The 22,370-nt window shown below is 42.2% G+C and overlaps 1 protein-coding gene across 1 annotated transcript in view; it reads left to right on the top strand.

The window, feature by feature from the left end:
• Window positions 1-22,370, top strand: part of MAN1A1 (mannosidase alpha class 1A member 1) — a 312,142-nt gene that overhangs the window by 258,834 nt on the left and 30,938 nt on the right. The window contains exon 8 of the mRNA XM_068231374.1: window positions 3,641-3,756. Within this exon, the coding sequence (XP_068087475.1) occupies window positions 3,641-3,756 (116 nt within the window). The remainder of the gene's footprint in view (window positions 1-3,640; window positions 3,757-22,370) is intronic.

Raw genomic sequence — 22,370 nt, 5'->3', positions numbered from 1 at the left:
TTCCGAATTTATCTTCAAACCTGTTAATAGTCATTCAATACTAAGTACCGTATATACTCGTCTATAAGTCGAGAAATTTAGGACTGACTCAAAGTATAAAAGTGGGGGGGTCGCCTTTTACTCGAGTCAGTCCTAAATGTCCCACTTATAGCAGGGTGGGGGGAGGGCGTCGCTCTCTCTCTCCCCCTCTGATTTAGCTATCATGCTGTAACTTTCCCACCTTTCCTTCTTCCCCTGCATCTCCATGCAAATGTGGGCTGCCTCTCTCTCCCCCTCTGTGTAATTAATGTTAGGTGCCCTCGCAGCTGAAGCCGACACTTAAGTTTTATTGCCAGCACGGTATCCTCCCTTCATGCCGCTCTCTGTCCAATAGTACAGCGCGACTCTCGATGTCACATGACAAATGAAGTCACATGACATCGGGAACCGGAGCTGTACTAACGGACAGAGAGCGGCAAGAAGGGAGGATACCGTGCTGGCAATAAAACTTAAGTGTCGGCTTCAGCTGCGAGGGCACTTAACATTAATTACACAGAGGGGGAGAGAGAGGCAGCCCACATTTGCACAGAGTTGCAGGGAAAAAAGGGAAGGGGGGAAAGTTACAGCATGAATTCAGCGCTGGCAATGGGAACTGTGTCACTTCTGCTGCAGTGCTCACTGTGTATCACATCGCACAGAGGGGGGAGAAAGAGGATGGAAGCACATTGCGGGGAAGGGGACAGAAAGAGGCAGCCTTCCCAGCGCATAACATTACAGAGTTGTGCTGGGAGGGAGGGGGGATTTTTAGTGTGTTGTCGGTGATTTAACACTGTGGGGAGGGATAGAGAGACGCTGGCTGCTGGGGCTCTGGGAAGGGTCTATTGTTTAAAGTGGACCTGATCTCAGATCTTTCTCTCTGCTCTAAAAGATATGCAATAGCATAACCTTTAAAAGAAAAACGCCTTTTGTGTGCAGATGTATTGCAGAATTTGTATCAGCTGTAGTGTGTCTACTTCCTGCTTTCATGGAAGCAGGCATATTGTTAACATCCTGTGCTTTCAAATGAGCTTATCTGCCTTGTCAGGTGACACGGGAGAGATCAAATTACAGCTTGTTATTAGACACAGATGAGGGGGGGATTAGGCAGGCTAAACTCAATACATACAGGGTGCATTTCTCTAGGTTTTCTTTATGTCCTGTGCAAGGCTTCAAGTCTACTGTGCAGCCATTAACTTTGCTAGATAGACTTATACTTGAGTAATTAAATAATTCCAGCGTAAAAGGGTCGAATATTGGGGTCGACTTATACACGAGGTCGACTTGTATCCGAGTATATACGGTAGGCATTCAGTACTAAATAAAGCTTGATCACATTGTACACATTGTGGGATATGGGAAAAGGGTGGCTGGAGGGGCACACAGTGAGAGATCTCAGGACATCATTACACATATATAAAAAGATATACTTTATTAATATAATACTAACAAAAATTACAAAAGCACCACACATACCACATCAATAACTATGGGGCAGCTGAAATGCTCAGACTTGTGGTTATGTTGTTAGCACACAGCAATAAGTTCCTTATTTGCCACAGTCCATATTGTTTCTTCTTCTTCTATTTAGTAGTTAATTTGGCTGTATATTCTGCTTTTGTTTTGTCATTAAAAACAGTTTGGTGGCTTTTTTTTTCTTTAGTGTAATTTAAAATTGCTATGCCTTTCTATTGATTCAGTTTGTAACTGTGAAGTAATGCAAATGAAATGTCTGCAAATGATCGATTACACAAACATAACCTGTTTTAATTATTTAAAGCCAGAAAAAGAGGTCTATAGTGTTGAGACTATGATTAGGGACCAGGTGTCAGTCGGGAATTCATCAGTATATGCCTCCAAACACCTTAGTAACAGTGAGGCAGTATGTACCTCTCCTCCATCTGTCAGTGTAACTGCACAGTGTTAGAGACTGCATTGGTATGGCTATGGGTTATCCAAAAATCAGTCCATAGTTTGGTTTGTTCTGTGTTTAAAAAAAGGCATAGGTGGATTAGTGTTACACACATTTTGCATTTAAATTCTTTCCATTTCAGTCTGCAGCTGGCTAAGCATTTCTAAACACTCAAATTGCTTCTCTTTGCAGCCTTCGCAATAGTATTTTCTATTCTCTGTTAGGAATGCAGTTGCTATATTCCAACCTTGAGAATCAGAAAATGTTGACACTGTAGACTGCTTAAAGTGAACCTCCTGACAATAATCCTATTCCGCAGCACTGAAAAGGCTTGGTGTTTCTTTAACAGTTTCACAGCGTCAGAACTTTGTTTTTCTTACCCAAGCCTCATTTTTAGCTACGCAGAAGATGAGCTCCGCCCATCAAAGAAAACTGCCAGGGTATTTTCCCCCCTGATGCTGTGCAAAGCATGATGGGATTTATTACCTATCTATTTTAATTAACATAACTAATGTAACTTAATGACAGTATGTTTGTTTAGGCTAAAGTTCCGCTTTAAATGCACATAAAAACAAAGTACCGGTAATTGGGCTAAACAAAAAAATTTAGTTCTTGCATAATACAGAGCCAAATTGAAAACATTGAAACTTTTCTCAAATAAAATGGATTTTCCCCTTAACTGAATGAGTGAATGAGGTTGCATGTGAAGTTCAGACAGCTATTCATCTAACCAAAAGTATTCAAGATTTATATAATCAGGAGCTGAATTAAGACCATACACAAACACAAAAATAGTTAAATACAAGGCACATGCCTTCCGATAAAATTAAATCGCAAGGTGCCTTCAAAATAAAGTAGTCAGGTGCTCTCTATATACTCTAAGTAGCCAGATGTGTCCTCAGCCAGTTATCAGTATTGGGTAGCCCTGTGAGTTACCCCAATAGCAGTATTATGAAGCCATGTATGACCCCTTTCCCAGATAGTAGCATGAGATAGCCAGGTATGGCCCCGGATCTTAGTATTAGGTAACCATATGTGTCTCTCAGTTAGCAAACAGTATGAGGTAGCGGATGTACAGCCCAAAAGTATTTGGTAGATGTGTACCCAGTTAGTGGTGACCCCACAATATTAGCCTGGTGAGTCTCCTAGTATAATGTAAGTAGCCAGATGTGTCCCACCCGTATAAGTAGCCTGAGGTGTACCCTTGCCCGCCTGACTGGGCTCTGGTAAGATCACACAACAGCGATAATGGTACTTGCAGTGTATTTTTATCCTATTCAGATGGTAGAGTAGTAGACATGGAAAGCCTTTAGGAAACTATGGTTACATTAAACATTACACATTGGGTGCGTTGCTATGTACAAAACGTAGTATTTGTAATGGTAACTAGATGCGTGTGTGTGTGTGTGTGTGTGTGTGTGTGTGTGTGTGTGTGTGTGTGTGTGTGTGTGTGTGTGTGTGTGTGTGTGTGTGTGTGTGTGTGTGTGTGTGTGTGTGTGTGTGTGTGTGTGTGTGTGTGTGTGTGTGTGTGTGTGTGTGTGTGTGTGTGTGTGTGTGTGTTTTCGATGTAGAGGGGCCTGCACACACAACATAGGTGTTTTGCTATTGTTATAAATGTGGGGTCTGTTGTGCTACACTGGGTAGTGATAATCCTAGTGCTGACTGTAATGTGCATGTCATTACTATAGCTATTGACTGACATTGTTCTTTCAGATCATGTGTCTGTGGGAGGGCTTGGCGATAGCTTCTACGAATATTTGCTGAAAGCATGGCTTATGTCAGACAAGACAGATGAAGAAGCAAAGAAGTTATATTATGAAGCAGTGCAGGTAAATGAAACTGAAAACCATTGTGTGAAGAGACCGTATTTTAATTTCACTTGGTTTATGCTGCCCGACGAAATGTCAGCGTAACGAAAACTGCATAACCAAATGCTTTAGCACATAACACAGGATGTTTCACAGACAATCCTCGCTTCAACTAGTTGTTCTTTAATAGAGATGTGTGATGTTTCAGGATGTTACTAAAGGCCACAATTTAAAATCTCATTACTATGGAGAAATGTTGCATGCAGTGTATGCGAGGGCTGCATAACTCATTAACATAGATTTCATCAAAGTGTCATACTAATCTGCAGTGTGTGAATTAGCCCCTTGTCAGTGGTGTTAGAATTTATTTAGCATAGAAAGTCTGAAGAGCTGGTTGTCCTGAATTGCTAATACATCTTTTGGACACTTTTGATATCTAACCTTTGTTTGGCCTGCACATCTGAGAGACTGCATTTCTGATGTGTGATTAGTTTATGCGCTTGACTTGCTTTAAAGTAACTGTATGATAGTCTGTCTCAGTAATGGAAGAAATTATTTCAGACTTGTCAAAATCCTCTTTGCTGGGTATATACCTGAGAAGAAATTGCTTTATGAAGAGGTGAGGCACATTAAAAATTGCTTTAGTGTTTTACAGTGAATATTGATGAGTACATCTCTAGGCACAGAAATATAGTTCGCTTGTGCCTAGGCGGACATCCTAGTTGCAGCTTTTATCCTCAAACGACTGTAGGGGTGTTTATACTTCTCATTCCTGTCATTATTCGGTGCCTCTTCTTCATTAGAGCACATTAGGTCTGAAGGATACTTTGCCAATTCTGAAGACTGGTACATGCCTTTAATTTTTGTTGCCCAATCGCTGACCAATTTAACCACCTCATTGTTGTACGAGAGTTTACCTACACAATCTGTTCATAGTATTCAAAATCTGTCAACCCTCATTCTACATGGAGGTGGTAAAGTTAGGGCTGGTTCACAGGGGCATCTGCTGAGCTTTCGCTTGGCGCCGCGTTCAAATGCCAGCGTTTAAACGCTAGCGTTTAAAAGCTAGCTTTTGAAGGCTTTTGGGAAGCGTTCAAGGCTAGCAGTTCTGGTCTCTGCTATTGTTTCCTGGCGTTTACCGCCTCTGAAAGCAACATGTTGCTTTCGAGACTAGACGCAACGCTGGGATCTACCGCCAGGCTTTCATGAAAGCCTGCAAAAGCCAGCTCTAAACGCTCCCATTCACTTGAATGGGATGGCGGTAGATCCCAAAAACCGCCGCGTCTGAAACGCTGCTTAAACGCCACAAAAACGCCCGCCCTAAGTCAATCAATAATTGTGTGTACCAGGCATTAAATCCGCCTCATATATGCTGTGCATCTAAAAAAACAAGTATGTGAATTTAAAGGAAAAGTGTAGTAAGAAGTATATGGAGCTGCCTGTTTCCTTTTAAACAATACCAGTTGCCTGGCAGCCCTGCTAATCTATTTGGCTACAGTAGTGTCTGATAACACCAGAAACAAGCATGCAGCTAATCTTGTCAGATCTAACAATGTCTGAAACACCTGATCTGCTGCATGCTTGTTCAGGGTCTGTGTAAAAGTATTAGAGGCAAAGTATTAGAGGGCTAGCTAGGTAACTGGTTTTGCTTAAAATAAGTATGGCAGCCTTCATGCCCCCTCTCTCTTCAGTTGTCTTTTAAAGCGTACCTGAACTCAGAATGTCCTCTCTGCTCTAAAAGATAAACAGCATAGCTACCTTTTTAACAAAGAACATGTCTTTGTTACAGCTGATACAAATCCTAAAATAAATCTGCACTGTTTCTACTTCCTGATTCATGGAAGCAGACATATTGTTTACAGCCTGTGCTTTCGAATTGGCTTATCTGCTTATCTGCCATAGGCAGTCATGTGACACAGGGGAGGGTTCAAATTACAACTAGTGATTAGACACAAATAAGGGGGAATTAGACAGGCTAAACTCTCTAAGTACATACAGGGTACATTTCTCTGTTTTTCCTTTTCTCCAGTGCAAGAGTTCAGATGCACTTTAAAGACACTAAGAAGACTAAATGTAGTGTGCTGGAGAGCTAGAAATAGGAGTATACTCCCACTCAAATACTGTATACAGGGTATTTCAAACTCTGCTTAGAATGTGGAATTGTAATCCTGGATCTCAGAATATATTACAGTGTATGTGTACTTGGCATAGTGTGCATCTATCTTTTTTTTTTGCCTTCAATCATTTATAGGCTGTTTTCATCACCTCAATTTAGAGGGAAGTTGATACTTTTTAAACTATCCTTGGCTTCTTTTATGCTGGGAATACACGGTGCGTTTCCGCGGCTCGATTCTGCCACCCGATCGATTCCCCACTCGACCCCGCGGGTGATTCTCTTATCTTCTGCTTGTTTTCCTTATCTTTTTCCATTGCCCCCCATGCGGAATCGAGCGTGGGATCGATCGATCGATCGGGCGGGTGATCGGACATGTCGGAAATTATCAATCGAGCCATCTAAATGGCTCAATCGAGCAGCGAAAACGCACCGTGTATTCCCAGCATTAGGCTCATTCACGCTACGTGTGCTGCTGTCTTTCAGGGCACACCACATATAGAGTTTGATGAGCATGGTAATATGAAAGTCCATAGACTTTTGGGTTACCGTTCACAGTGTGCTTTCCCTTGCATTGTAATGCAGTTGGAAATAAAACACACGGCACACTCATTATCCCATCTGGTTCAAACGTGTCAAGGCTGCCGTCTGTGTGTCAGATCCTAATGAGGCTTCTCCCGTCCTCGGTGATCCAGCACTGGAAGCCCCTGAATACCGGGAGGTAAATATTTACCTACCACTATCCGGCACAGTAGCGGCTTCCCGGTCAGGCTCAGGCGGAAATAGCCAAGCCTGATCTGGTCCACTCTACTGCACAGGTGCAGACGACTCATGCCTGCACAATAGAGCAGGATCTGCTTTTAACCCCTGGGCCTGATCGTAAAGCTGCTACTGCATTATAGCCAGGGAAGGTAAATATTGCAGGTGCTACTGCGCCGACATCTTTGTCAGCTGTGGTTTCAGGGGAGCGAGCACTGGATCACTGAGGTTTAGGAGGATGTGGGAAGTCTCATTACAATCCAGAGGCTACTCCCACCAGAGGTAAGTATGCCCTGGGGGGGGGGTTATTTTTCTTACCAATTATCTTTATTGTAAGCTATTGTCCCCATCAACTTTCCCATCAACAATGTTTAACACAGAAATGCCACAAAACAATGTGTCCCTCATTTCTCTGTGTGGCACCTCTCCAGCTCCTAGTCATGTGTTCTCCAATACATGTTCGCTACAGAGCAGTGTATGGGACTAGTGTGTTGAGCGGTTTATATGTCGGCCTCATTCCCCATTTAACATATTTCCAGCCTCATAAATGGTGTCGTCCTCTGCTGTATACGCCTTGCTGAATTTGCAGTAATAATCTGCACATTTTGAGGCCAGCAGCAGGTGTACTCTGTCTACAGCCTGCTTCTGAAGATGCTGTTCTTATACAGTGGCTAACATCTTAGCTCTCTAACATAATGTACAATGCCCATCACCTGACTTCTGTGCTGATGCTGTACTTCTAATACTTAATGTTACTGGTTCTGAATGAGCATGTGGATCAGATGCTTTGACTGTGGGGTGAATGACGCAACTAAAGCCGAAAGCTCAGCGACAGGTATTGTTTATAAGGGAAGGAGAAGGGCAGCCTACATATTCCTCTCACTTTAAAGGCAAAACTGAAGCGATTGTAAACTTATGAAATTTTATTTGTAGTGCAAGTGGTCAATAGGATTCTCTTCCTGGTTTCTATTGTTATTCTCAATTCTAGTGCAGGAAAAAAAGTGTAAACTGCAGTGATGCAGCTGTGACATAAAATCTGTTTCTTCCGACTCTCATGCAGAGACATGACCTATTGAACATTTCATCACTATTCGGATATTGTGTTTTTGGAGAGAGACCGGGGGTTTTTTTGTGGGGTGGACCCACTGCATTTGACTGCTAGTTCGACTGCTTCCATTGGGTAGTTTAAAGCACTTGTTTATTAACCCTTGTGATGGAGAAAATCGAAAAGGAGCACAGGCAAGTTTGAAGTAGGATTTGTACTTTATATACCTTAAGTCACTTGAGGTACACTTTAAAAGACCACTAGGAAAAACCTTGTGAAAATTGCAATGCTGTGATAACCATACTGTCATGAAGTAGGAGCAGCAATAAATTCTCAATGTACGCTAATAATACAAACTTATACCTAAAAATACACAGTTTCAGTGTCTGACAGCTCCTGCTCCCGTTCGTCTGTATACCCTGTGGGTAATCCCCTGCTCACTTGCACTCCTCCCTCCATCCATCCACAAGACACAGTTCTGTATCTATCAAACAAAGCCAGCACCTTCTTAATCTTAAAGAGAACCCAAGGTGTATTTAAAGAATGTTATCTGCATACAGAGGCTGGATCTGCCTATACAGACCAGCCTCTGTTGCTATCCCAAACCCCACTAAGGTCCCCCTGCACTCTGAAATCCCTCATAAATCACAGCCGTGCTGTGAGGCTGTGTTTACATCTGTAGTGCCAGTCTCAGCTGCTCCCCCGCCTCCTGCATAGCTCCGGTCCCTGCCCCCATCCCTTCCCTCCAATCAGTTGGAAGGGAAGGGATACAGGCGGGGACTGGAGTTCTGCAGGAGGCAATGAGAGCAGCAGACTGACACTATAGAGATAAACACAGCCAGCTCTGACAAGCTGTTTGTCAGCAGCGTGGCTGTGATTTATGAGGGATTGCAGAGTGCAGGGGGACCTTAGGGGGTTTGGGATAGTAACAGAGGCTGGGCTGTATAGGCAGATTCAGCCTCTGTATGCAGATAATATGCTTCAAACCCACCTCGGGTTCTCTTTAAGACATAAGCTTTATTATATCCAAAACCGAATACAGGTAAAGCCAAATCCAACATTTCAAGACCTTGGGTCTCTTTATCAAAATAATTAGCTCACTGCAGTGTTCAGTAGGCAGCAGAGAAAGCAATGAGCCAAACTGGGGATGAGCCGGGTAAGAATGCCTCTAGCCACTTTCTGCATAGGCCTTTGCAGTCATAGTGCAGCAGCCACTTCGCTTTCAGTGAATGACTAAGGCTACTTACACACCAGGACGTTGCGTTTAGGGGACGTTATAGGGCACGTAATGTGCCCCTAACGCAACGCCTGGTGGTGTTGGAGCAGGACGCTACCAAGAGCCACGTTACAAGCAGCTCATGGTGCCCCTGCTCTGTTGGAGGTACTGCGGAGACCGCGTGAGCGGAGCTCTCCGCATCACATGGTCCCGCCAGCCAATCCACGGCCGCTCCAGGATGTAAACACTGCAAGTGCAGGGAATAATAAGTAGCCATGTGCCTGGCTACGTTAGCGGCCTCTTCCCGCCTCCTTTCCGCCCATAAAATGAAAAAAAAACCTACTGAGCATGTGCAAACAGTCTAACGCAGCTAAGCCGCATGTAAAGTACTGCATGCAGTTACGTTATGTAGACGTGCTGCGTTACAATGTAACGCAACGTGGGCACTGTGAACAAGCCCATTGATTTTTCATTGCTGTGCGTTGGGGTGCATTACAGGCTGCTCCAACGTGCGCCTGTAACGTCCCACTGTGAAAGCAGCCTTAAGGTGTTCTTATGTGGTTTTAAAATGTTGGATTTACCTGTGTTCTGTTTAGAGTATATAGTTTATCTGCCTCTCAGGAAGGTGCTGGATTTGCTTGACAGACTGTTCAATGGGATGATAACATCCATCCCATCATTAGCCTTGTGCGCCCCAAGTGTATATACTGGTGTAACTGTATGGAGTTTGAACATACACCTTTCTGTATGTCACTCTTTCTGCTCCCCAGATATTAAGGGGTTAGTGTGAGCACACGTGCAATATGCAATGGACAGCTGTATTCATTAGTATTGTAGTGAGACTTTTATTTCACTATAGGTAGGATTTGAACCAGCCAACTTTTGTTTGTAAGAAAACCTCCCGCTGTGCTATATGTGCTGCCTTTCTTAGCAGCTCCTTTGCTGAAAGCTGAATGCTCTCTCTGAAAATGAGCAAAAGAGGCAGCACACAGTGGAATGTTCTCTGCCTTATGAGCAAGATGTGGTCTTACATTTATTGAAGAATTGCCTGATTATACATATTATTTATTAGGGGAAACCCATCAGAACTTCCTGAGAGCAACCAGCTGTAGAATACTGAAAATAGTATTTCTTGGCACTTATTTAATTCAGAATTTTGGGAGAATTGAATGCTGTTCCCTTTTTTTTTTTTGACTGATCACAGAAGTATCAGAATGCTGGAGTTACCATCATAGTGATCCTTTAAAAGCATTGACATTAGTAGGTCAGAGTTCAGCTTTTGCTGCCAGCCACAAAATGCACGACTTAGGGCTCATTCACACTAGTAAATGCGTTTGAAATGCATTCAAATGCATGTAAAAACACATGCATTTGTCTGTTCCTGTGCATTTCATCACGCGTTTCTATGCATTTCCAAGCATTTTACTGCATTGTCAAACCACTGTGGTTTCTTGTTGTTCCAGGGGAAGTGACGTAGAGGGAAAGGAAACCAGCTCATTCGTGGGGCTTATCTGCATGATCCAAGCGTTGAAACGCTCATAGCATGCATTACTATGTGCTGTACATAGACGTAGTGTGCGCTGCGCATGCATGGTACGATTTAATCACTCCCCTCATGTTGAAATACCATCATAGGGAGTGGTCTGTTACTGGGGCCAGCAAAGGGAGCAGTCTGTTCCTGGGGGCCAACAAGACAATTCACATCTATATTGCGCTTTTCTCTTGGCGGACACAAAGCTCAGTAGTATTAGGGAGTCGAGCCCGAGGACTCCTTACTGAATAGGTACTGGCTTACTGAACAGGAAGAGTTGAGATTCCAACCCGGGTAGCCTGTGTCAGAGGCAGAGCCCTTAACCATTACGCTACCCTGCCACATAATAGGGAGTGTCTGTTCCTGGTGGCAAAATGTCTGTTACTGGAGGCTTTCTTTTTATTAATCATCTTTTTATATTGAAAACAAAGATAGCATGCATAATAAAACAGTATATTAGATATATAAGCTCCATTGATATGGCAAACTGAATGAATATCCTCCCATAGAAAGCAAAAATATACAGGGGGCATGTATTACAAGTATATAGTAGAAACAAAAAATAGAGAAATATATAAATTATACAGTCAACCCTGTAGAACTAATAGGTTCGCTACTCGGCAAATACAAATAGATGCATAAGAGAAAACTTATAATAAATAATACAACACCAAAATAAATAAAAATCAGCCATACAATATAAAGAAAAGAAAACAAAAATAAACAAAATGACCAAAGGGTTAGACAGCCAAGTTAAACCTATGAAATTACCGATACAGACCTACACTGTACTTACTCCTACCTATTGCCTGATGAAGCGGGGTCATACCTGCGAAATGCGTTGCATTTTCCCCTGGAGTATGTAAATAAATTTGTTCTGCTAAACTTTGTTGGCATGTCTTGTGTCTGTTTGGAGGAGGGAAGTCGACCACTGCCTCCACAAATTTTAAACTTTTTAAACTGATTTATTCTTCTGGCGCCTCTGTATCCCTAAATTATATATGCTCAGCGCAGAGTCCAAAAACAAAAGACGAGTCTTCAACAAAGGATAAAAGCAGGCAAATCTCCACCACAATAAATTTTGGGTTCACGGCACAGCTCTGCAATCATGGATACCCAAAAAAGGAAAGAGGCTTACCAGCTGGTGACAACCCACATTATAAGGTTGTATCAACGCTTTGGTAGGACATCAGGAAGCAACAGTCTGTCCAGGATCCACCAATTCAGCAATGATTCCTCTCACGAATGGATATCAGTAAACATCATAAAAAACAAACAAATGGCAACTCTAAGTGTAAACCGTTTAATATAGAGTTTTCATAGTAAAAATAGCATAAAAATAGCATAAAAACAAAACTTACACACGGGGCCCATGCAATGGGAACCCCGAGAAAGTTGCACGCGTGTATGGGTCAGCGGTAAAGGACAGTATGAAGGTGCCGCCTGTCTCCTTCCCCCTTTTAAGCTGTTTTTACTATGAAAACTCTATATTAAACGGTTTACACTTAGAGTTGCCATTTGTTTGTTTTTTATGATGTTTACTGATATCCATTCGTGAGAGGAATCATTGCTGAATTGGTGGATCCTGGACAGACTGTTGCTTCCTGATGTCCTACCAAAGCGTTGATACAACCTTATAATGTGGGTTGTCACCAGCTGGTAAGCCTCTTTCCTTTTTTGGGTATCCATGATTGCAGAGCTGTGCCGTGAACCCAATATTTATTGTGGTGGAGATTTGCCTGCTTTTATCCTTTGTTGAAGACTCTTCTTTTGTTTTTGGACTCTGCGCTGAGCATATATAATTTATCTGTTTGTGAACTCTGGACATCGTTCTTCTCTCAGCAGCGGCCACTTTGTTTCCTTGGCGCTGATACACATATGCAAGCCTCTGTATCCCTGTTACTTGCTTAAAGATATTAGGGAGAAATTCCTGCCTAATATTGCCATTTTGAGAAGATGCTGCCTAAGGGCCCGTTCTCACCTGAGCGGGAATCGAGCGATTCCCACTCACGGCAAACCGCTAGCGGTTCTGCAAGAACCGCTACACAATGTAGCGAGTGGCAGTGTTCTCACTGCCGCGGTTGCGGTTAGCGATAACCGCAACCGCGCTGCATGCAGCGGTTTGCCGGCGACGAGCGTTCCGCGATTTGCGATCGTGATTAGCGTGCATAGCTCCCGCAAAACGCCGGCGGTAATCGCCGGCGTTCTGCGGTTCTAAGTGTGAACGGGCCCTAACTGTTTGGAGGATTATGCTGTTGAGTATTTTTGGAGAGCATGTATGCACTGACCTATTTATGTCACTCTGCGTACAATTCGCCTACTGCCATACCACATACTTATTGGCTCACTTTAGGTTGGTCACACCCACTTAAAGTTGTATCGGTGCTTGAATTAAGTGCTATTTTGCGTTATAATGCCACAATATCCTTCTAGTTTATCCACTGATCATTAATGCTATTTCCTGAATTTTGAATAGGCCCCAAAAAAGCATTTCAACAAAGTTTGTTGGCACATCTAAATGAAATGAAAATGTAATATCTGTCGGCCGTTATTTTGCAGTGCGGTCAAAAGACAGATTGACCCCAATGGCTTTTGCCTTAAAGAGGAACTGCAGTGAAAATACCAAAATTAATAAAATTGCTTATTTTTTTTATATTAAATATTAATTATAAATTATGTAGTCAGTATTTGCCCATCGTAAAATCATTTCTCACACTGGTTTACATTATGGAATTTATCACAAGTGGCAACATCTTTAGTCCTGCCAGGTGATATCTGTGGAAGGAGATATTGCTTGCTTGACAGTTGGAAAAAGCCATTCTTTCCCGCAATGCAACAAGGTTCAGAGGCAGCAAACTGTCAGGACCATGGTCATGACCTCATACTGTGGGAGGGGTTTTACCACAATATCAGCCACACAGACCCTCCCAAAGATGATTTCTTTAAAAAAAAAAAGGGAAAGATTTCTTGTGTGACATGGGTATCTGCTACTGATTAGGATGAAGTTCAATCCTGGGTTACATTTCCTCTTTAAAGTGGACCTGAATTCTTGGACAGGACACAAGGAAAACATAACAGAAAAGCACCCTGTATGTATAGCTTGTGTAATTCCCCCTAATTTGTGTATAATCACTAGTTGTAATTTGATCCTTCCCCATGCCACATGACTGCCTATGGAAGTTAAGCCCATTTGAAAGTACAGGCTGTAAACAGTATGTCTGCTTCCATGAATCAGGAAGTAGAAACCGTGCGGATTTATTTTAGGATCTGTATCAGCTGTAACAAAGAAATGTTATTTGTTTAAAGGTTATTATGCTGTTGTGTATCTTTTAAAGCAGAGAGCACAATTTAAAAGGGGATTGCCTGAGCCTGCTTCAATGCAATCTTAAATGCTATTCTTGCGTGTTATCTGGGAATAATTTCACAATCAGATCAGTGATATTGGTACTTCTGTTCAGTATCTGACTAGCTGTCACAGTGAGCCATAGATTATCCAGAATGAAAAGAGAGCCGCGTCATAAAATATATGCAACTAAAGTGAAATAATATGCTTTATGTTAGAAGACTTATGTGTCTGTATGATATATTTCTAGAAATTTTAAACAAGTATTCAGTGGTTTGCAAAAGTATTCGGCCCCCATGAAGTTTTCCACATTTTATCACATTACTGCCACAAACATGCATCAATTTTATTGGAATTCCACGTGAAAGACCAATACAAAGTGGTGTACATGTGAGAAGTGGAACGAAAATCATACATGATCCCAAACATTAAAAAAAACAAAAACAAAAATCTGCAAAGTGGGGTGTGTGTAATTATTCAGCCCCCTGAGTCAATACTTTGTAGAACCACCAATTGCTGCAATTACAGCCGCCAGTCTTTTAGGGTAGGTCTCTACCAGCTTTGCACATCTAGAGATTGAAATCCTTGCCCATTGTTCTTTGCAAAACAACTCCAACCAAGTCAGATTAGATGGACAGATTAGATTAGATTGTTGCCATGGCTTTATGCTAAGAGTCATTGTCCTGCTGGAAGGTGAACCTCCGCCCCAGTCTCCGGGCTTTTGCAGATTCCAAGAGGTCTTTTTCCAAGATTGACCTGTATTTGGCTCCATCCATCTTCCCATCAACTCTGACCAGCTTCCCTGTCCCTGCTGAAGAGAAACACTCCCAGAGCATGATGCTGCCACCACCATATTCGACAGTGGGGATGGTATGTTCAGAGTGATGTGCAGTGTTCGTTTTCCGCCACACAACGTTTTGCATTTTGGCCAAAAAGTTCAATTTTGGTCTCATCTGACCAGAGCACCTTCTTCCACGTTTGCTGTGTCCCCCACATGGCTTGTGGCAAGCAAACGGGACTTCTTATGCTTTTCTGTTAACAATGGCTTTCAGCTTGCCACTCTTTCATAAAGGCCAACTTTGTGCAGTGCACGACTAATAGTTGTCCTATGGACAAATTCCCCCACCTGAGCTGTAGATCTCTGCAGCTCATCCAGAGTCACCATGGGGCTCTTGACTGCATTTCTGATCAGCGCTCTCCTTGTTTGGCCTGTGAGTTTAGGTGGACGGCCTTGTCTTGGTAGGTTTACAGTTGTTCCATACTCCTTCCATTTCTGAATGATTGCTTGAACAGTGCTCCGTGGGATGTTCAAGGCTTTGGAAATCTTTTTGTAGCCTAAGCTTGCTTTAAATTTCTCAATAGCTTTATCCCTGACCTGTCTGGTGTGTTCTTTGGACTTCATGGTGTTGTTGCTCCCAATATTCTCTTAGACAACCTCTGAGACCGTCACAGGGCAGCTGTATTTGTACTGACATTAGATTACACACAGGTGCACTCTATTTAGTCATTAGCACTCATCTGGCAATGTCTATGGGCAACTGACTGCACTCAGACCAAAGGGGGCTGAATAATTACGCACACCCCACTTTGCAGTTATTGATTTGTAAAAAAATGTTTGGAATCATGTATGATTTTCGTTCCGCTTCTCACGTGTACACCACTTTGTATTGGTCTTTCACGTGGAATTCCAATAAAATTGATTCATGTTTGTGGCAGTAATATGACAAAATGTGGAAAACTTCAAGGGGGGCAAATACTTTTGCAAACCACAGTATGTATGGTGGCTGCAGCTCTTGAGCGCTTTGAGTCTGACAGGAGAAAAGCGCTATAGAAATGTTTGGATTATTATTATGTATGAGAGACTGAGGTTTATGCACGAACTTGCAGTAATAATTCTGCCATTGCATAAACCCCATTGTCTCATACATATACTTGTTTAAACTTTCCAAAAACATATCATTCAGACAAATAATTCATCATTGTATGTGTGAAGACAAATTAATCAACATCAGAAACAAGAAAACTTCATGAGGGTTTTCCAGTTGACCTCTCTGACGTCTAAAAGCATTTAACCTATAACCTAAAGCAACATAAACACACTTTTGTGCACCAAACACAATGAATGTATAGAGATGGAAAAACTATTATTTAGATTTTGCAACTATCTTCCTTAGCCACTTTGGGAGCAGACAGCTATGGCCTCTTTGAGACGAGCCGTCAGTCAGTGCCCTTCTAAGAAATGTGTTTGCTGTGAGTGGCTCACAGCAATCACGTGGTCAGCAGCCAATGAAATCTACGCAGTGGCAGGAATAAGCAGCCACAAACGGTGAAGATTTCAATCACCACCATCCAGAAGCAGTTCAATAATATTGGTTAGACTAAACAACTGATATTTGAGTGACCCTTGACAGTTGCAAATACACAAATGTAAAAGCCGTATTGAGGATGGATATTACTGTTTTGCTGAAAATAAGACAATTTTTTATAGTATAGTTACTGCTGCGCTCTCCAGACCTGCAAAGAAATCAGACTCCACATAGGGTAATACTATTCAGACAATGTAAAAAGTTCCAATCCTAGTGACTACTTCAGCAGAAGACCAGTGCATAAGAAAAAAACCTCTGTGCCAGCAATCTCACTCCGTGTTTACTCAATGTGAATCCCCAAAGAGGTATATGCCTAAAGGCTCACCAGATGCTGCCCACCTCCGCTTGCAGGTGGATAAAACACTTAGGGTTAGTTGCCAATCAGAACCAAGAACTGCTGTTTAAAAACGAATCTTCTTTTAATCCAATGAAGTAATCTCAATAGAAAAACATAAAAAGGTACATAGCGTGATCCTGTACAATCAGCCTCTGGGCGCATATAAAAATTGCACTTACGCGTCCCGGAGTGTAATCGGCATATACAAAGATTCTTGCCACTGCCCATCCGCTGGGTCTATGCACTCGAGGGAGGGCTTCCGCGGTGTTCCGCTCCTGGTCCCCCTCTCAGCCGCAGGGTCTAATCCTCGTCCGCGCCCTGCGGCTGAGAGGGGGACCAGGAGCGGAACACCGCGGAAGCCCTCCCTCGAGTGCATAGACCCAGCGGATGGGCAGTGGCAAGAATCTTTGTATATGCCGATTACACTCCGGGACGCGTAAGTGCAATTTTTATATGCGCCCAGAGGCTGATTGTACAGGATCACGCTATGTACCTTTTTATGTTTTTCTATTGAGATTACTTCATTGGATTAAAAGAAGATTCGTTTTTAAACAGCAGTTCTTGGTTCTGATTGGCAACTAACCCTAAGTGTTTTATCCACCTGCAAGCGGAGGTGGGCAGCATCTGGTGAGCCTTTAGGCATATACCTCTTTGGGGATTCACATTGAGTAAACACGGAGTGAGATTGCTGGCACAGAGGTTTTTTTCTTATGCACTGGTCTTCTGCTGAAGTAGTCACTAGGATTGGAACTTTTTACATTGTCTGAATAGTATTACCCTATGTGGAGTCTGATTTCTTTGCAGGTCTGGAGAGCGCAGCAGTAACTATACAAATTTATACCCCTAATTGGACTCTCTGCAGCGATCCCAGGGATTGGTGAACATTTGACTTTACGTTTCTTTTGGAACTGTGGCGCAGTGTGTACAAGTAATTTTTTATAGTAGTTTTTGCTCCAAAAAACACACTAGGGATTACTTTTAGGGGCTGTCTTGTTTTTTTTCCCCACAAACAATTTACATTTTCTCTTGAACAAAAAATTTCTTCAAACATAGTTTTTGTCCAAGCAGCCTAGTGTAAAATATAATCGTGCAGCAGGACAGACCTTTACCAAGGAAATGAACAAATGTGTATCCCTCCATTTTGGTGCACCAGATGTCTATAGTTGTTCATGAAAAAAAATGAGCCCAGAGGTATTCATGAAGATTCTAAATATGTACATGGAATGGGTTGAAAAAGAAGAAAATGTCAAAATCTCTCACACACAGATCTAAATGTTCAGCTGGTGTCCCTTCTCACACACACATCCTGTCACAGTCACGTTCCAGCTGCATTCTTCTGTATTCCACTGGCTCCCCCTAGTGGCCAGAAGCCACAACAACACGAATATATATCGTACTATGAAGGTTCGTTAGGGTTTATTTTCAGGGAAGGGCTTAGATTTTGAGCATTTGGGAAAACACAGAAGAAGTCACACTAGTGCTTATTTACAGGGAAAACACAGTATGTACCTTTTACTAGTTATTTGGTTTCAGAACAAAATTTCTTCTGTATAACAATTGATCTAGTCTATTGAACTTTTTACCAGTCTAATGCATTCATTTGCGCATTTGAGGGGCAGACAATGATGTCAGCTAGTTTGTGTATTCTATTTTGCACAATTTAAATGCATAATAATGATTATAATCATGAGCCAGCTCAGCGCTTCAGGCTAGAAAGATATGAACATATACAAAATAACAGAAGAAATACAGTTTAATCTCGTTATAATAAATTCTGGTATATTAAACTACGTCTACGGGCCCCTGCCAATCTTCATTATAAGTTTATGGGAGCAACGCCTGGTATAGTAAACTCTGATATAATAAAACTTCTGTTATAGTAAACATGTTGGTTGTCCCCTACGTGACGTTGACTCTGGATATAGTAAACAGTGGGCGGTGCATGTGTCATATGTCAATGTGCAACCCATAGTCGGCTGCTCTCTTAAGGCTGGTTGCAAGTGAGTTGATGCCGTTTGTAAGACAAGAAGAATGGCACAGGTGGTGGAAATACAGTACTGTACAAATAAGCAGCCTGGGGAGAATGAGGAATAATGTGTACATAAACAAGAGGATGCAGCGTTACCACTTCCACTTTGCAATCACTGATAAAAGTATTGTCCGTCTTTCCACAGGATTATACACACTCCCGGGTATCTCTTCCCTTGTTGGTAATGACGCTCCTGGTAGTGTGAGGAGCACAGTACAAGCTACTTTCACTTGTAATACTGATCAGAGTATCGCACAAAACTGAGAGGAGAGTGCTAAGCCCCGCCCTTGGAGGTATCAGAGCTTATCATGATTGGCTGCATTTTGAAGAGAGGCTTCATGATTGGGCCAAGTGTGAGCAGAAAGTTTTGCAGGACACATGCTGCAAGTCCCTCCCACGGAGGTATCAGCGCCACAGGAAGTGATTGGCTACCTCTATTCAGTGACTGCTGCAATTTTTTAAGAGATTTGGATACTGTACCAGCAATTTGTCCAGCCTGGCTATGCAGTCCTTAATTATACTTAACCTTGTAGTCCGCCAAATGTACAAGTGCTTGTCCTGTACCTCTAATGGAAGGACAGAACTGGTCATTTGCAGCAGAGTATGTACCAGGGCATGCTAGGCCATATCTAGGGTGATTTCTGATATAGAAACCACTTTTCCTGGTCCCTTGGAGTTCAATATAATGAGATTATACTATACAATATTTGTCATAAACACTCAACACTGCTACAGCTTTTCCTTGAGTAAATGACTAACTTAAACAGTTTTAAAGTAAGGAAGAAATGCATAAATGATATAAGGGAATGCATAATATGGCTCAATATAGTAGGATGCATTTAAAGCGGAACTGTAATTACTTTTTAAATACATTGTTTCACTTACCTGGGGCTTCTGCAAGCACCCAGCAGCCACCCTGTCCCACGCCGGTCCTGCCAGAGCCTCCGTTTTCCCACCGCCATCTACTTTCGGTTTCGCCGCTGGGCCACTGCGCTTGCGCGGCTCTGGCCACATGTATCCTTTCTTCGCGTCCCCTGCTATTGCAGAGGGGATCATGAAGAAAAGATACGCTTGGCAGGGCTGCGCTGGCATCGACTTAGAAGTCTAGCTACGGAACGGAGGCTCGGGCATATTTGCTTTTGTACATAAGTAATATTGTCTGTCTACAAATTACAAGTTTCCAAAGTGTAGTTTATCGTACCCTGAAAGCTGGCATTGCATTTTATTCAAACTGCTTTTTATTATATATTAACATCTTCTAATGAGCTTTTCTGAACTGTGTGTGTGCCTGAAGTTCCTTTTTTTACTTGTTAGACTGTTTATACACATTGTAACCACATTGGAATGTAAACAAAGATACTGTTATCTCCAGTTTGGATGTGGATTGAAGCTGAATAGCAGGACATAGTGCTTTTGTTTAACCTTTTCAGTGATGTTCTGCTAGAATTTTTTTTCTGGGATTGTAGCTTTCAAGCTGTGAAGAATCTTTTAGTGCAAAGTAGAAATGCTGACTTTCAGACCACTTTAATGTTAGGAGGAGGTAGAAGCCTTTGTATGTTTCTTAGCATTCATATTAAAATATTTCTAGCCAATGTTTCCAGTATATGTTTGAGCTATGTGCCCCACATTCAGTTGCTAGATAGATATTTTTATTTTATTTTTTATACAGTATTTGAGTTAGATCTGAGTGCTATCCAGTGCCCTGATAACATCTATGAACTGCTGCAAAATGCTGCCTCCATCTCCCCACCCACAATCCTACTAGCTGTAGTTTTCCATAGGAGTGTTAGGAAGTCCTGCCAAGGCCACCTTACTGAATAGGTGCTGGCTTACTGAACAGGAAGAGCTGAGATTTGAACCCAGGTCACCTGTGTCAGAGGCAGAGCCCTTAACCATTACACTAGCCAGCCATGCGGCATCAGGATGGCAGAGCTCTAACCATCTGCACTGACCAGAAAAAGCTGCTTCTTGCTTACCTTCAAAGTTTGCAGCAACCTGTAATCCTCTAAGCCACAAGTGTCAAGGGCCGCAGGCCAAATGCACCCCGCCTTGCACTTTTATACGGCCCTCCAGAGCTTTAAATGTGTATCATTGTAAATAATAACTGCACACTACCTTCCCATCCAGAGGAGCACACCGGGGACAGTGTTTCTGGTTGAAATATGGTTAGGTGGAGTGCAGCAAAAACCCTTGGGAACCCTTAGCAAAATTACAATGGGGCCCCCTCTTGGCATTCAAACCCCATTGTGTGTCAGCTTACCAAAAGGACTATGCGGGAGGGGAAGCTTGGCATCCTTCTTGGGCCACATTTGATAATGATGTTTTTCTGCTGAAGCAGCACTGGAGCAGTAAATATACAACTGCTCCTCTGCCCTACTCTGCAGAAGGCGAGGAGCGGGTGCCGCATGTTTGCTATAGTTGGCTTGAGTGTTCAATAAATGTTAAATCTTAAACAATTTGTCCCATGACTTACACTAGGTTTTAGATTTTGGCCCCTTATATGATTGAGTTTGACACCCCTGTCCTAAGGAATTCCTGGTTTGCATCAGCATGGTGTGGCTTGGCTATTCCCCCCTTCTGACCTCAATCACCCACAGAGGATAGATGCCTGACTCTTGGTGTTTCTGAAGAGGACCTGCCACTAGTGTGTAATGGTACATAGGGCTAAATCAGCACCCCTAGGCATTTGCCTTTGCTTTACAGACATGTATGTGCAATCCTGTCATCAATAAACAAAAAAATGTGTTTTGACACCTCTGTACCTCCAGGGGTAATGATCAACTCATATTGAAAGGGTCAGCAACCTGTAGTAGTAATTAAAAGCTCTTCATTCAATTGTAGCCCTAAATAACGCTTTAAAGTGGATCCGAGATGAACTTTTACTCATTGCATAATTGTGTTCCTTACATATAGTTTATAGGGCATTCCTCAAGCCAAATACTTGTTTTGTTTTGTTTTAATACCCTAATTTCCTATAAACTAAATAAGTCACACCCACAGCTTCTCCAGAGTGCCTTGGCGCTTGCAAGGGATTGTGGGATTTCAGTCTGGGCAGGTGAAAAAGGTGTTACTAGCTATAGATTTCAGAGGCAGAGTTTTCACAATCTGAGAGCTGCAGTGCAGATACAGATCAGTTGCCTGTGTAATGGAGGAGATAAGAGTGGAGTTTTCACAGAATATGCAGATTAGCATGCCTAGATACAGATAAGCTTGCCTGTGTGTGTAATTGTGTAATAGTGACAAGCAGAAAAGATGTCTGCTCCCATTGTATCACAGGAGAAAATATTAATATACTGTTGAAGCTGTTTGAAGATAGATTTGCTGTGTAAACTATCTAAACTTTAGATAAGATGTATACACAAGTCACTTGTTATATTTAGTTTTTCATCTCGGATCCGCTTTAATAAGCTGTTATCAAGCAAGTAGGATGATAGCACAGAGACAGCCTGACAACTGATTTCAAACTTCAGCTGACCTGCACTGAAAATCACTGTAGAATGACAACTGAACTGACAACTGAACTGAAATAAAAGAACCGTGTAAGCTATTTAATGTACTTTTTTGTTGTTGTTGTTGTAAGATCTTATTTACCTTGTTTTGTTCTGGATGCAGCCCTGATAGATACAGCCGTAAACCTCTAAATTCCTAATACAATATAAGTGGAACAAAGCGTCGCCGGAGCAGTGCTTCACTATGGGCTTTTATTAATGCCATCTATCTGTGGAATGCTTACAATTATTGCACATAAAGCCTGTGCACTTATCTATCTCTACAATTCCCCTGCCTGGCTGGCACAACAGGTCAATAAGGAGATAAAATTGTCTTGGTAAAACAAATATAATTATTCGACTATTTATGTAGGCACAATAGTTTTCTGCACGTTATCACTGATGTAA

Source organism: Hyperolius riggenbachi, chromosome 4 (assembly GCF_040937935.1).
Source record: "Hyperolius riggenbachi isolate aHypRig1 chromosome 4, aHypRig1.pri, whole genome shotgun sequence".
NCBI lineage: Eukaryota > Metazoa > Chordata > Amphibia > Anura > Hyperoliidae > Hyperolius > Hyperolius riggenbachi.
Note: the sequence above shows the minus strand (reverse complement) of the source record. Positions and strands in the feature narration are given on the sequence as shown.